Source organism: Apteryx mantelli, chromosome 13, assembly GCF_036417845.1.
Source record: "Apteryx mantelli isolate bAptMan1 chromosome 13, bAptMan1.hap1, whole genome shotgun sequence".
Lineage (NCBI taxonomy): Eukaryota > Metazoa > Chordata > Aves > Apterygiformes > Apterygidae > Apteryx > Apteryx mantelli.
Window position 1 is genome coordinate 811653 of NC_089990.1, and position 14490 is coordinate 826142.

Here is a 14490-nt window from a genome sequence, read left to right on the forward strand (position 1 = left end):
GCATATTTATATCACACTAAGATTTATTCCCACTTTTCTTTCTTGTCTTATCTGAACCACTTTGTATGAAATACTCCATCTGATATCTTTTGGGTAATTTTTTTTTTTAAGTTCTCAGATATAATTCTTTTCCTTATTTGATTCATAGGGGAAACATAACTAAAGGCAGAAAATACAGTCATTATCATGCAGGAACATGCAACATTTATTTGTAATCTAAAATTATGGCATACGTGTGTTTTCTTTTTAAACACAAGATAAACAGACATACAAATATACGTATACATACATACGTATATATAATTCAAAAATTAACTGCTCATAAAGTTGTCTGTAGACTCAGAGGCCAGAGCTCTGGCTTTATCCTCTGTATACAGGCTTTTGTCCCTTGAACATTCATGTTCATATGACCATGTAAAACTACAAACAGTATTTGTAAGAGATTGAATTTGATTTGACTTGATTCAGCACAGAATCATAACGACTTTTGCTATCAGCAGGCTTTCATCATTGGTTAAAACCTGGCTTGTGCTCATGTGCACAGAGCATGGGAGCATCAGAGACTCTGTAAGATGGAGCCACTACATAAACGACATGCAATAGAGAAGATGTGAAAGTAATGAGAGAAATAATGTAAAGAATAATTTTCTCCGCCGAGCTGTGAAGTAGCCAGAAGAATGAGCTGCCTGCACTGTATGTGGCAATGTGTAACTGGTAACTGGAAAGCTGGAAAGTAGAGTATCTATCTCAGAATGAAAGGCAGAAACACGCTTAACTTCGCATGACAGCTGTAATAGCTCCCAGCTGGTGGGAGTACGAGTACAAGAATCATCATTTTTAGGACACAAAATGCCACAGTTCCACAGGAGGACAAAGAACAGCTTTTCTGGCTTATTTTTGCCTGAGGAGATTTTCAGAACTAAACTGTAGTTCTTTACATAGTGACTTGAGATAGCTAACCCCACAGGCAAGATACAGTTAGCTTTTTTCATCTATGGGCCTGCCATGGACATCCGCTCTTGGAATCTTTCTAACAGAAAATTTATTTACTTGGACAATCTCAAATACCAACACTTACTCAGTCCCTCACCTTTGCCAAAAGTGGGGAGAAAGGACATCTGGAGTGAACGTGGGGACTGAACACCCACAGTCCCTCTCTGAAACCAGCATCAGGAGCATTGACTTGGTGAACAAAATGTGCATTTAACCAGAAGTGAACTAGCTACAGGAAAATAAATAGATAGGTGAAGATCTGGCACCCAGCACTTCATCCTGAAGGAAACTCCTGGCACTGGATGAAGCAAGAAGTACAAACAGCAGTACTGCAATCATCCAGGAACTGTATATACAGAGGTGGGCTAAAAATGAAACCCTTATCAAAGAGAGAAATATTGGGCAGGACACCAGATTTATTCTGATAAAACACAGCCAAGGTGCAATCTGTCAGAGCTCTGACCTCTCCATCTCTAAAACAGAGTAATAAATCTCATCTAATTCAAACACAGGGCAACTACCTCCTTGCTTATATGGCTCACATAACCTTGAGAATACTTTGTCCCACCACTCAGAAAGCTGTTAGCTGCAATACATTTAAAGCTACCAGTAATTCACGAGAAGCCTCCTGTGTACAGCTAGAGGCACTGGGCTGACAGGAGGTAAGTGCTCAGCGTATCTACAGCCCATAACCATGCCTTGTCTAGGCAGGTCTGACCATTTCTAACTGAAGGCCAGGCACAGCCCGAGCAGGACTAACGGGCTCTGCAAACCTACAGCCTGCAGCTGAGGCTTGTGCTTCCGTAACACATTTGGTGCATACAAAAGCCATTACATTTCTCTTGAGTGTACAGATAACCCTCTATGGTTGGCTGCCCAGGTAGTTTGCAGGTTAGGGGGGCTTCTTTCATCCTTTTCTTCAGGTCTTCCAACTCCTCTCTTGTGCTGGAAAAGTGATTCCTTGTCTGTTAGGAGAAAAAAAAGGAAAAAAAAAGAAAAACACATCTGACCATGAGCAAAGAGTGAGCTTTGAATATTCCTAGCCAAAATTTCAGTCTCAGGTTTTAGGTGCTCTGGCAGAAATGTATCAATCCCCAGTGTACAAAAACTAGAAGCTGTTCCACCAATTCACATGAAAATTCAGGCTGTAAGAAAACCAGGCTCTTAAAGATCATTGAAGAGACAAGGTTTAACATACTGTACACAGAAATGATGTTGAGGAACTGGGAAGAGACCTTTGTTCTTTAAATAACAGAAATATAACACTTTTAAGGCTAGGTGGAGGAGGAAGCACCTGAATTCCTGTTTGCATTATTATTTAGATAATAGGTGTATTCTCCTACAAACTTAGGGCGTTGATTCCTCTAAAAAACATTGCTACAATGATTGGCAGGGAATAATTTTTAAACAGAGTCATGTCAACATGCAGTAAGAAATCATGGCATTTTTTATGGAACACTACTTAGACCAATTAATGAGTCAGCAGCAAACGTGGCTTAGCACAGATTTATAGCTACTGCTCCACAGAAATGAAGGTCAGCCGTGAAGGACAGTGAAGGTTAAAAAAAAAAAAAAAAAAGCCATTTTTTATCCCATGAGTATATTTAGCCAGTAGAACAGCTTACCAAAGCATGTAGTAAGCTGATACTGTTAACATCAAGATTGGAAGCCTTTTTCAAAGTCATGTACAATTTTCACCCCATGAAAATGTAATGGAAGAACTATTGGAAGAAATACACATGCTTGTTTATGCACAAGGTTAAATGACACAATCGTAATAGCCCCTTCTGGCTGGAATCTGTGGTTTTTGAAAAACATTCTAGTAGCACCGGCAGTCTCTCCTCTGCAGGAGAAAAGAAAATGTATGTGCAAATTAAGAAAAAAATAACTTCCTTTTCATCTCCCACAATGGACATGATCAGTCCATTTTGCATGGAAAAGCCTTTCCACTAGAGGCATTTAAATACAAACGAGAATAGAAATCACATGCAAAAAAATGTTTGAGCTGAGCAGGAACTTACATTCTGCAGGCTGAGCTGAAGCTGCTGTTTATAAGGAAGGAAATCCTGTGTGAGTTCAACTGTCAGGTTGTTATAAGTAAAGAGGCTGTGGAGAAAAGCCAACACCTGCAAAGGAGGGAAAGGTTATAGATTAAACTCTTCTTCTAAATTTATAGTCAGAGAAAAGATAGGCATGAAACAGGATTTCAAAAATTGCATATAAAACTTTTTTTTCTTATAATTTTGGAGGTGAGTGATATGAGTTTTAGTACTAGTAGTTATTATTAGTATTAGACTTATTGACCATAATGCCCCATAAAGCCCTGGTCTGTCTCTCACAAATACACTATCTGCTTTAGTAAAACACTACCTGAGATGAAAGGCCCTAGTGGGGGAACAAGGGCAGACCTCTGGATAGCTTATCCAGGAGCTCTTTTTGCTCCCCACGCTTAACTACATACAGTGCCATTCATTGGCATTCAGGGCAGAGCCATTCACTCGTCGGTGCAGTGCGGAGATTCACAGGCTCCTTTTATACCGTCATGGACTGGAACCACTATAACCTGCGCCGTGACAGGTGAGCAGTCCGGACAACAGCTCTCTCCCTTTGAAGACAGCTACTGCTTACCAAATGCAAGATGTCCAGGATAATTCATAATGAGATCTGTAGCTATCTACAGTGCCTGACCTGCTCCTCAGGATCGACTCACAGAGATGAGAAACAAGTCTGTGGCTTTGTGGTGCTCCATGAAGCACCACTAAAGGTTGTTCAAGTAGCAGCGATCCAAGCATGCCAGGTTAACTTCCGCTTCACCAGAATTCAAGAATCCTTCTCAGGACTGAATCCAACCTGGCAACTCACCCCTTCCTGCTACTGTCAGCAGTCGATATATCCGAGTATGAAACAATAAGAACTGAAAGAAAAGGAGCTCCTACCGGTTCAACAATACTGAATTTCTTGCTTTCTTGTACTTCCTGGATCTGGTACACATACTCAAGGGAGGACTCAAAGAAATTGTGTCTCTCTTTGTCAACCTGCAGGTCGGCCTGGAAAAAAAAGGGAGAGGTGAAATAAAAAAATCACATCTAGCTTGACAATATTTGAGTAGTATCTCTCTGTCAGCCCCAAAATATTTCCGTCCTCACTTCAGAAAAAGCCTGCCAAATCTGTCCAACACAGGTTTTGAACTCTCCACACAGAACAAAAAGAAATATTGACCATTTTTCTCAGATCTATCCTTTTCTGGCTCTCTTTCATTTACAAATTCAGAACTTCATGCCACTCTGCAAGGACAAGGCTTTTCTTAAACTTATTTGCTTTTTTTTTTTTTTAATTAAAAGGTATCAACCAAAAACTTAAGCTCCTCTCTACCTTCTCCCAACAGCCCTGCACAAGGCCAGTGTCACGATCCTCTCGCTTGACCCTGCTGTGACCTGACAGCAGCACTTCCAGATCTACAGGACTAAGTAGAACAAGGTGGCATGCTGGGTTACCACAAGTTACACAAATTTTGCCTTGCAAAGATGCTTCTAAATTGATCTGACAACTGATTTGACGGATCTGCTTTGATCCAACTCCTCTCTGATGTGGGCTTGAACGGCTGGGGCTCTCCTTTGCAGTTGCAAAATGTTCAGTGGCAGTATCAGCTCAAAGGGCACCATTCCTCCCCTCCCTGCCGTGCACGGCTACCTTGGGCCTGCTGCCACAACCACCCCTGCAAGCTCTGGGAGCTAGGTAGGAAACTGTGCTGGCTAAATAACAACAACCAGTTATTTTTCAGACAGATCAGTTCCCCAAGTCAGTTCTCAGCATGGCCAACCCCAAGGTATGCCAGTAAAACTGGTCACTGTCCTTCTTTATTATAAGGATGAGAATAGGTGCTGGGGGAGAGGAAGACAATATATTAAGTCCACACTGCTGCTCAGCGCTGTAGTGTGAACTACCACCTCTGTATCCCTGGCCTCAGCCACGTGAACAGGCTTTAGGTAGAGGTAATTGCTTACCACTTTCAACTGGTTACTGAAAGGGATGACTATCCCTGCTGTTTTTAAAAAACTAGAGCAGCCAGTATTATTGCTTCTGGATCCCACTCTGAAGAAAATTCCATACACACCTCTTGTAGTTGGGATTCCTTCTTTTTAGAAGACAAATGCAAATGGCGATCCAACATGGAATAAAACTTCTCACCATCCTTCTCAAACTTTTTCTTCCTTTCCTGTAGATGAACCAGTTGAAACAGAACCAATTATTGGCTTCTTCAAGATAAGAACAACGTAGCAATGCCAAGATCTTCTGTAATTCAGCATTCTCATGGAAAAATTATGGTGGAGCCATCAAAACAGAAGACCATTTTTCATTTGCTCTGCTTTCACCAGTCAGTTTCTTACACTGGGATTCAGTTACTCTTAGAGAGCAAGTTCTAGCAACACTTCATGGCACGGGAACTCTAAATATTTCCTCCTATGACCACTGTGGCATAAGCCCCACAGAAGAGGTGTTGTTCTACCTCTCAACCTCTTCAGTGTCAAGTAAACTTGACATATACTAAAGCAGGAATAAAACATTCACCATTTGCTAATGTGCTGTTCACATAGTTCAAAAATAACTGGGTAAGTAATTTAATGCTAAAGACATGTGTAGGATAAGAAAAGATTTATTAGGAGTTTGGCAATTTTTCTGTTTTGAAGCTTTTATCATTTGTTTCTGAAATGGAATGAAAGCAAAAGACTATAATGGTGATACATGGGAAGGAACTCATCATCTCTTTATTAGCAGTGGTGAAAACAGAGATCACAAACTTTGCAGGCAAAATATGTATAAATTACACTGTGTAGTGCTCAGTCCGAATATGGCCCAGGGGAATGCTTCATCAGACATAAGAGTATTTGTTAGACAACAGACAATGGCGAAGTCTTCAGATCTTGGAGATCCCCTGTAGATGGTCTGGTTCACACTGATCTATTCTGCACCTCAAACATGCCCACGACAGGCACACAAGCATGATATACAGACTGATTTGTTAAGAAAGACTGACTCTGACTGAAGGAACCACTCTAATAAAAATATTTGTTTGTCTTGGCAAATCTAAAAGGGCAAATGCCTAGAATGAGAGCAAAAAGATACATTTGAGAATGAAACATGAAGAGAAAACCCAGGGAGAAGCTGAGCTCAGAACTTTCCCATTTTGCTTATCCTTACAATGGTTGTGAAACCACAGAGGACTATGGCAATCAAGAAACTACAATCTGTAGAAGCCAAGTAGGCAAATACTAATGATAGAAGGTAACAGAGCCATCAGTGATTGCTGAGAGTCAGTTCTATTAACAGAGTAAGGAAAATTCCAGCCAGAGAGCAGCCTCAATACCAGCTCCAAGCAGCTGAGGATGAGTGCATACATATTACAGGCTATGTAAAGGATGCCAAAATCCCCAGTGGCTAGCTTTTGAAGGCTCAGGCAAGTGGAACACAAAGCTAAGAAGTCCCAAGATATCGTGGAATTAATGACATCTTCTAAGAAATATCTCCTAAAAGCCCTGCAACCCTGTTCTCTCGCTCCCACTCCTTCGCAAGAAAACACTGGCCTATTGCTTGTTTTCACAGAAGAACATTTCACATTGACCTGAGGCCTCTAAGAGTGCACTATTCATATCAAATGATAGGTTAGTCGTTCAATGCAAGGATTTTGCTGCTGCCATGATCAGTGCATGAAAAATGTAGAAGCCACTCTTCCCTGTTTGCCCTTGCAACGTGACTGCAACTGTGAACCTGCCACACAGCAACAAGCTACAGGGTGAAGCGAGGAAACACCAATAGCTGAACGTCTTCATGAAAAGGCAGAGGTGCAGCTGGAGAAGCCTGTGGATAAGAAATCCTTGTTCTCAACGTTCAGTGAAGAAGGCTGAGGGTATCCACCTCCTGACAGCAAGGGGTGGAAAGGCAGCTCTGTTCCTACTGATCGTATAAGCCTTCACATTTATGCACATTACCAAAACAAACTTAACAACAAATGTAACAGGGAACCTAAAACCTATATTGTATGGAGCTGCCAACACCACTAAACATCACAGAAATTTCCAAATAAGCAAACACACACCAGAAACACTAAAAACAACAGACCAGATGGAATAAGTAGACTATTAGATACTGGTTAATTTGATAATGAATTCAATAGTGACTGTAAAGTTTGAACTTGTGTTTCTTAAATAAGGTCTTTTCTGTTTCTTCAGTTAGTTCTCTTTCTGTAAAGTTTCATTTCCCTGTTCCACTTCCATGGATTATTTAGTCTGTCTAACAGGATGTTCTATACAGCAAGACATGGGGGGGCTCTCAAAACTTGCAGTTTAGCTCAGCAAAGTTTGTGCTCGCTAACCTTCATTTTTCTTCTTAGCTCTGAGAGACAGGAGTAGGCAATGAAGGGTGCAGAGGATAGCCAGCTGGTCCCAGCAGCTTCAGAGATCAATTCTGGGGCATAAAGAAACAGAGGCCACTAAGGACAGTTTGATAGCTAAGGATGAAGGTTTTAAGAAAGATGCTCTATTCTTCAAATATCAATAGCTTTTCAGTACTCCCAGAAAGCATATTCATAGTGGCTGCTGCTGTATTTCCTCTGGAAGAAGAAAGGTTATTTTCCAGCAGGCACACACAGGGAGACACTTGTGGTATATGAAGTTTGCACATTTTGGGATGGCCAACACACACAGCTCTCTGTGTTATTCATCTTGGACAGCATCGTCAGAAAAGGGCAGAGGAACTCAAATTTAACAGCTAGATCAGATCTCCACCTGGCAATAGCTATTTCAGCCTCTTCTGGAGGAGCAACTGATCCCCAGCACTCTGGCTCATGTCGCTGGGCACTGGTTCCTTAGAATAACCTTAGACGAAGGGTGGACTAGTGTTACTACTGGCTGCCTCCTTGTGAAAAACATTTCTGACCCCAGAAAAAAGCTGTTTCTGTAATCCTTGCCCATTGCTATTGTCAGAGAACAATTACTTTAGAAAAAAGCAGTAACGCTTGCAGAGGCACTCTAATAACCCTTCTGTTCAGCTGCTTGTATTTAACTGTTGAGAGTAGGGCAGGCTTAGACCAGCAAACCTATTTACCCTGGTAATTACAATTACCTCGCTGCAGAAACGCTGTAATGATAAGTTCCCTGAACACGAATAAGTATATAAGTGTATATATATAAGTATATTCTCTGGTGTCATCCTTTGCAGTATCAGGGCTGCTGTAACTCCATGTTAGCAAATTCATGCCTCAGAATAAAGAGACCCAGTCATCAAATCCAGAAGAGAAGAGAGTCCTCTGAGAGTGAAACCTAATTTAAGAAGCTGAAGCACTGATGCCAGGAAGAACTGTCAAAACAAAACAAAACCCTTGTGACTATACCGGTGATGAGCAAATCCACATCCAGAGAAGCAAAAAGTGTTTACAAAGGAGCAATTATCGTTTCTATAAAGTCACACTTTGGATTGCCTCTCTGTGCCATTAGATGCCGTACGTAACAAAGCCAGGAACCTAATCATAGTTTCATTTTTACAACAAGGAGTCACAAAACCACAAGGCTTTTTGTACTACGTGCCACAGAAGTGTATTAAAACAAAGCTGCACGGGGAGCCAGCTATGACTGAAGCAGCATTATGGGTTTGCAGGTTACGTCTTTCTTGTTGCCTGTTTGTCACACATAAAAGAGGATGCTTACAGCATGTCAGCAAGTCCTGAAATCCTCTGGTGAGGAAAAGCTAGCTCCAAAAACAAACAAACAAAAGCCCAACTATCCCCAAGGAAATGACACGCAAAGTTGGCTTCTTTCAACACGACATGAGAAGGCCCCAACCCCATTCCTTAAGAAAATACAGACTAGTAGCTAAGGGGTCAGGAAGAGCTCGGGCCTCAAGAACTCCCCGCGCTCATGGCGCAGCTTCAGGAAGTCCTGCCTTTCTACACGGGCAAGTGTCACACGCAGAAAGCAAGCGGGGAGCCCCTCATCCCGCTAGAAGGAAGCTGGGGGGACTCAGTCGTCGCACGCCATGAAGCTGTCACGAGGGATGTTCGCCACACGAGCCCAGGACAGAGATGGATCTCCTCAGCTCTGTGCTATTTATTCTCATACTGGAATGCTTTTTTCCCCGGAAAGCTGGGTGGAAAGTGAAAACTGAGGGAACATGAGGCAGCTGCCCAACCTGCCAACTCACTGCAAATGCCCACGGTGAAACATCTGTAGAGCCTGTGCTTACATGTAAGAGAGAGACGACAGCCAAAGCAGTCTGGAATAACGCGGCTCCCTCCCGTTTGACTCGCAGTGAGCTAAGCACATCTCATCCTCAGGAGAAGCAGACGTGGGTCTGGACAGCAACGACACCGTTGTAGATGCTGCAAAACCATGACGCCCGTGGCCGTGGAGGACACCATGAGCTACTGACCCCCTGGTGTTCAGCCGCCAGCTCACAGGTGGGCAGCCCTCTCCCGGAGAGCATGGCTTGCCCTTTTTGTGGTAGAGCATTAGCTCTACAATTAAAAATATAGATTGAAAAAAAGAAAAAGCTTGAGAAAGCAATGGAAGAACTTCTTTACCAGAAACTCAGAGGCTGGAGACAGGAAATCCTTCAGAAACAGCTTTCTTCTCTGGCAGAGCACCCAGCGCGCAGTCTGGGGATGCTCCATTGGTGCAGGGAAGGGAAGAGGATGAGCTCTTCTCAGTGGCTTGGGAGGATCAGGAACAACTACTGATACAAACATCATATATACAGAGCACAGCTCGCTTATACAAAATAATTGGTGCCATGTGAAAAGGAATGCAGCATAAAACTGAATTTTTGGCAACTAAGAAGGGGGTCTGCCAGTCATTTTGCACTCTGTCTCATTAACAAATAACTGAAAAGCAGAAGGATGAACTACAAATCCCTCATGATTTTGGAGCCAAGGTTTCTAAGAGTTTGTTGGCTGCAGAACAGAGCAAGATGAAAAAAAACCCCAAAACCAAAAAAACAGACCGAAGCACAATCTGCAAACACAAGCACAAATTAGTTCCTCATGAATATTCAGCTAAGGACAGCGTTACCTTCCCATTAAGATCTGCCAGTGTTCAAGTCCAAGAAGCCACCCAACTCTCATTTACTCATTCACGAAGAGAAACCAAGGGGAGTGTAACCGAATGCAAACAGAGCAGCACAGCCAGCGTACATTTATACACGCTAACAAAGGAGGGTGTTCTTCGAAAGCTTCGCTCTCTAAGCTTCAGCAGATGCCAGTTTAATCAGAAAGGAACAGGAGTCCTAGAAATAGCATAAGCTGCCTTGTCTAGCTGTCAATCCAACAGCAACTTTGGATAACTGCAGCTGAAAGTCTACAATGTGCTCGGCCTTCCCTTGCATATCACCTACCACTGGTGAGAGCTGGAACAGAGGCCGTTGCCCCTTGGAGAGTGGCTCAGTTCCCAGTTTGAGCTGAGAGACAAAGCAGTCAAGGCCTGAGGGGTGAGGGGGCAAACTGACTTGCATAAAACTTTCTCTTAATTTCTAATTAGGATCCGATGAAATTCCCATCCTAGAAGAGGCAGAATGACCCAGTAAGTGAGGAGATTAGCTCAAGTGGCTATTTTTCTTCTGAAGGAAAAGACAAAACAAAACAAAACACATTTTGCCTGCCAGGAGCCTATCCAGACTCCAAACATATTGTAGAGATTTGGACAAGTCATAGAAAACAGCAAAAATCCAAAGGACATGCTGCTAGCAGAAGACAGTAGCTGAAGAAGGAAGCCTCTGGCGGATACCAGCGATGTCCTGCAGAGGCTCTCTGTGTTGGCATGCACCACGTCACAGAAGAGACTCCATTCATCGCCCAGGAAAACGGGTCAATGCAGACTCAGATGTCTTACTCAGACTATCCGGCCTCTTTCCAGCCAGAGTCATCACAAAGACCCAATTGAAATGCTCTTCCTAGCTGGCTTCAGCAACTTGCAAAAAGAACAGAAAACATCTTGCAGAAGGCGACTCTGGCAAAATATGGGAAAGAAATCAGAGAGTACAAATTCTCTATGTCGTGTCTCTGGTCTGCATGACAGCCTGGCCCCGGCCCCTCTCACACTGGTGTAAATCAGGAAGAACTTTACTCAGGTCATGCAAATCAATGGAGGCAAGGCAGAAATGGAGTCAGTCAGACCCCTTGCTAACTGTGCGTTGTTGTGATAAGTCCTCATTTGTATTTCATGCCTTCTGCTATCATGGGTGCAAATGACCTGGAGGAATTCTGTAAGTTGGCAAATGAATGAATGTCTTTGTCACTGAGTCAATACTCAGAGAACTCAGCCCAGCTTGTAGGATTTGGGCCAGTGGTGTAAATACAGGCTTTAGTCAGGAAAGCATCAGAAGCAAGGGCAAGGGTTTGGAACTGGCTCAAACTCACCTGGAAACATTCACATCCATTCAAGGTTTCAGAACAGCATTGGAGAGAAAGTGTTACATTCACTGTGCAATCTCCTATCTCTTTTTATCAGTTATCTCCTATCACATTTCAGTGTGTGCATCTGTAAATTGGTGGAGTGCAAAACACTCTTCTGTATCCTCCTAGGTGTGAGTGCTTTTGTTAATTCATATTGGAACCCTCTGCTCACTGAAGTGCTCCCCAACACCTTTGCAATTCACGTACCTCATAAGGGGAAAAAAAAAAGATCTAAGATCTCCAAGAAGCCTACAGTCAAATCCTATTCTCCACTACCTCTATTTTAACTGCTTCTGAGAAGCAGACTGCAAGTTCATTGAATGATAACCTTCTCCAGAAGCACCTTATCCTGTCAACAGGTACTGAGGAAGGATTGTATGTTTCCAAGTGAATCCATGTCTTTGCAATCAAGTCAGTGCTCAGAGCTTTCAGGCTGCTCAGGGCTACAGATACCAACTGCGCTAAGAAACATGTCTAGAAGCTGGGGCATCGGCAGGCTCTAACGCAGGTGGCTTGTTATCCCACCCAAAGACGGGAGGTGGGCATGGCTTTCTGAGGAGAGAGATCTAGTTTGCAGAAAAATTAACCCTTACAGACTTTAAGGGCTAGTTCAAGAAGGAAACAGCCCGAAGAACATTTGCATGTTGTCATCTTAACAATTGCAGACTGTTGTCCTCTTAAGTGTTCTAAAAACACAGAATGGGGAAAAAAAAGCTTGACCTTGTCCCCATGACTCTCACCTAAATATTTGCAGGTTCTATTGTTAATACAGACAGATCAATCAGGAAGGAGGTTTGTTTCTGCCCCGGGCATGTGTACTGTGCTTGCAGCACAGATGCCTGCAAAACAGCTGGCTCGCAGGTGAGGCTGCTTTCATCCTGTGCCAGGTTCAGGAGACACCCAGTCAGGGCTTTGCAAATGCAAAACCATTTACAGTGGACCACTGCCGTCATGACATTCGCAGAGCTATGGTTTTTCAGAGATACATTTTGCATCACAGTTGTATAGGGGAATTTTGAAGGGAGAGATGGTGATCAAATATCATTTCTTCAATCCAGTATTTATTAAATGTCAAAGACTCCAGATGGGCTGGGCTGAATCCAAGCTCTAAGTGTTCTCCAAAACATCTCCATTTCTGAGCTGGTTCAGAGCCAGGCCCATTTCAAGCTGCCACTGAGTAATGCGGAACCTTGACTTTTTGATAGCAGACAAGGGAAAAAATAATCTTTTCTGCTCAGCATGTGCAGGACTTGCTTTTTATAGCTTGTTGCTTTAGAAGTTTGGTCCATCTGAAAGGCCTACTAGAGACTTTATTTAGATATTTCATAACACAAGCCCTATGACTATAATCAAGTCCTGATTACTGACCTCTACAATTCTTTCTCCCTCCCACATACGTTTGTCAGGGAAAACTATTTTATTCTCAAGTTAGATATGTAAAACGTTGAATGAACAAGGGAGAAAAGAGAGAAAGAAGCAAGGAGTATTTCTTGATCACTTGCAGAAACAAGCATTACTTTTTCAGGAAAGAGACAAAGCTGGAATTATACCAGAACAGAACCCAAAGAATTAAGGAAAAGGTTTTGGAGTGCCTCATGATTGAAAAATCAGACTAAAAGTCACAGCACAGACTCTTTCACTGTAGCAGCTGAAGGTTAGCATTGGACGGGGAAGGTTTTGAAATCATGAAGTCTAAATGCAGTACAACACTTGTGTACTTTTTAAAAACAAAAAAAACACAGGAGAAAATCCATACACAGTAATAGAATAAAAAAAATTTAGAAAGATGTTTACCTTGGTGAACCCTATTTGCTCCTTCCGAAAATTTTCCAAAGGTTTGATCAGCAAATCACTAGCGTTTTGCACCTGCAGCACAGAGAAGGAATCAGTTTAACTACAGGACACACAATCATTTTCTCCCAAATAGAGGCTGACTAGGACTAAAAGCCAAGAATCTTAAATTGCAATGTCATTTTAGCTGCAAATTTACGCTTTGTCAACAGATTAAATCACTTAACTTTCTGTATTCTCTTTTTCCCACTTGTAATACAGGGAAAACATGAACCGCCATCACACGAGGCTTTGAGGACATCTTGTAAGTAACAGAATGGCCAGAGTCACTAGGGGACTTCCCCCAACCCACCATCTTCATTTGTACAATTGCAAGGTGAGGCAAATCTCTCCGCCTAAACTGCTGTGCTTCTTCCCTGAAATCCCTGGTACTAACCTACGCGACCAGCAGTCCCACCCGCGGCTCCTGCCTGCGTCACGTCACGCAGCATGCACGCCGCCAAGGAAGGCTCTGCCTCCGCTGGACCTTGCCCACCGAAGCACTACGATAAAGCTGGTGGCCGCCCCTCAAAGGCTTACAAGAAGCGCTCTCGTTGCACAGGGCCGGGATCCGAGCTGCGGCGCTTGCGCTGCCGTTAGCGCTCTGGAGGCAGCCCTCTTGCAAGGACAGGTGACGCTGCTGGCGCGCTACGCTCCTCGGCACCGCGGCGCTACGGCCGGGCCTCGGGGCTGGCTGAGAAATTCCCTTAGCTGTCGCCTGCAGCGAATGCATCTACCGTTCACCCTGTTTCAGGAGGACGGTTACCATAACTGACACGGGGAGGGCTAACAGGAACAGGATATTCAGAGTATGCAGGCCGCTGCGTAGTACCAACTAGAAGGGTCCCCAAGGAGGCAAGGCGCTTTGTTTATCTCTCTGAGAAGCACGCAGCAGGACAGATATTTTTAAAATGCTCTGGAGACTGCTACTTACTTTTTACCTCAGTCGGGTGCCAGGCTACAAAGAATTATCCTGCCTGATCTAACAGGAAGGAACAGAGTAGCAGAAAGATGCATTTCAGCAGCTGTTTCCCTTCTGCCTCTGCTGCCAGCTCCTCTGCTCGGGACAGCTCTGCTCTGCTCCCTGCACTGCCACTCGGCTAGCTGCTGCACTAGTCCTGCTTTCCACAACAGCCCCCATCCTTTCTTTAACGCAAAGCCGTAACAGGCAAATAAGATCCCAGAGTCAGGAACAGGATCAGTTCCTAGCATTTCCAAGTGAGGACAGC

The 14490-nt window shown here is 43.4% G+C and overlaps 1 protein-coding gene across 2 annotated transcripts in view; it reads right to left on the reverse strand.

The window, feature by feature from the left end:
• The window catches only part of OPHN1 (oligophrenin 1), an 89722-nt gene that overhangs the window by 31996 nt on the left and 43236 nt on the right, over positions 1-14490 (reverse strand). For both annotated transcript variants that reach the window (XR_010885594.1, XM_067304481.1), the window contains exons 4-8: positions 13226-13297; positions 5108-5209; positions 3930-4040; positions 3015-3119; positions 1829-1958 (exon numbers count right to left, since the gene is read on the reverse strand). Coding sequence is in view for 1 of the 2 variants with exons in the window: in XM_067304481.1 (XP_067160582.1) it covers positions 1829-1958; positions 3015-3119; positions 3930-4040; positions 5108-5209; positions 13226-13297 (520 nt within the window). In the remaining variant the exon portion in view is untranslated. The remainder of the gene's footprint in view (positions 1-1828; positions 1959-3014; positions 3120-3929; positions 4041-5107; positions 5210-13225; positions 13298-14490) is intronic.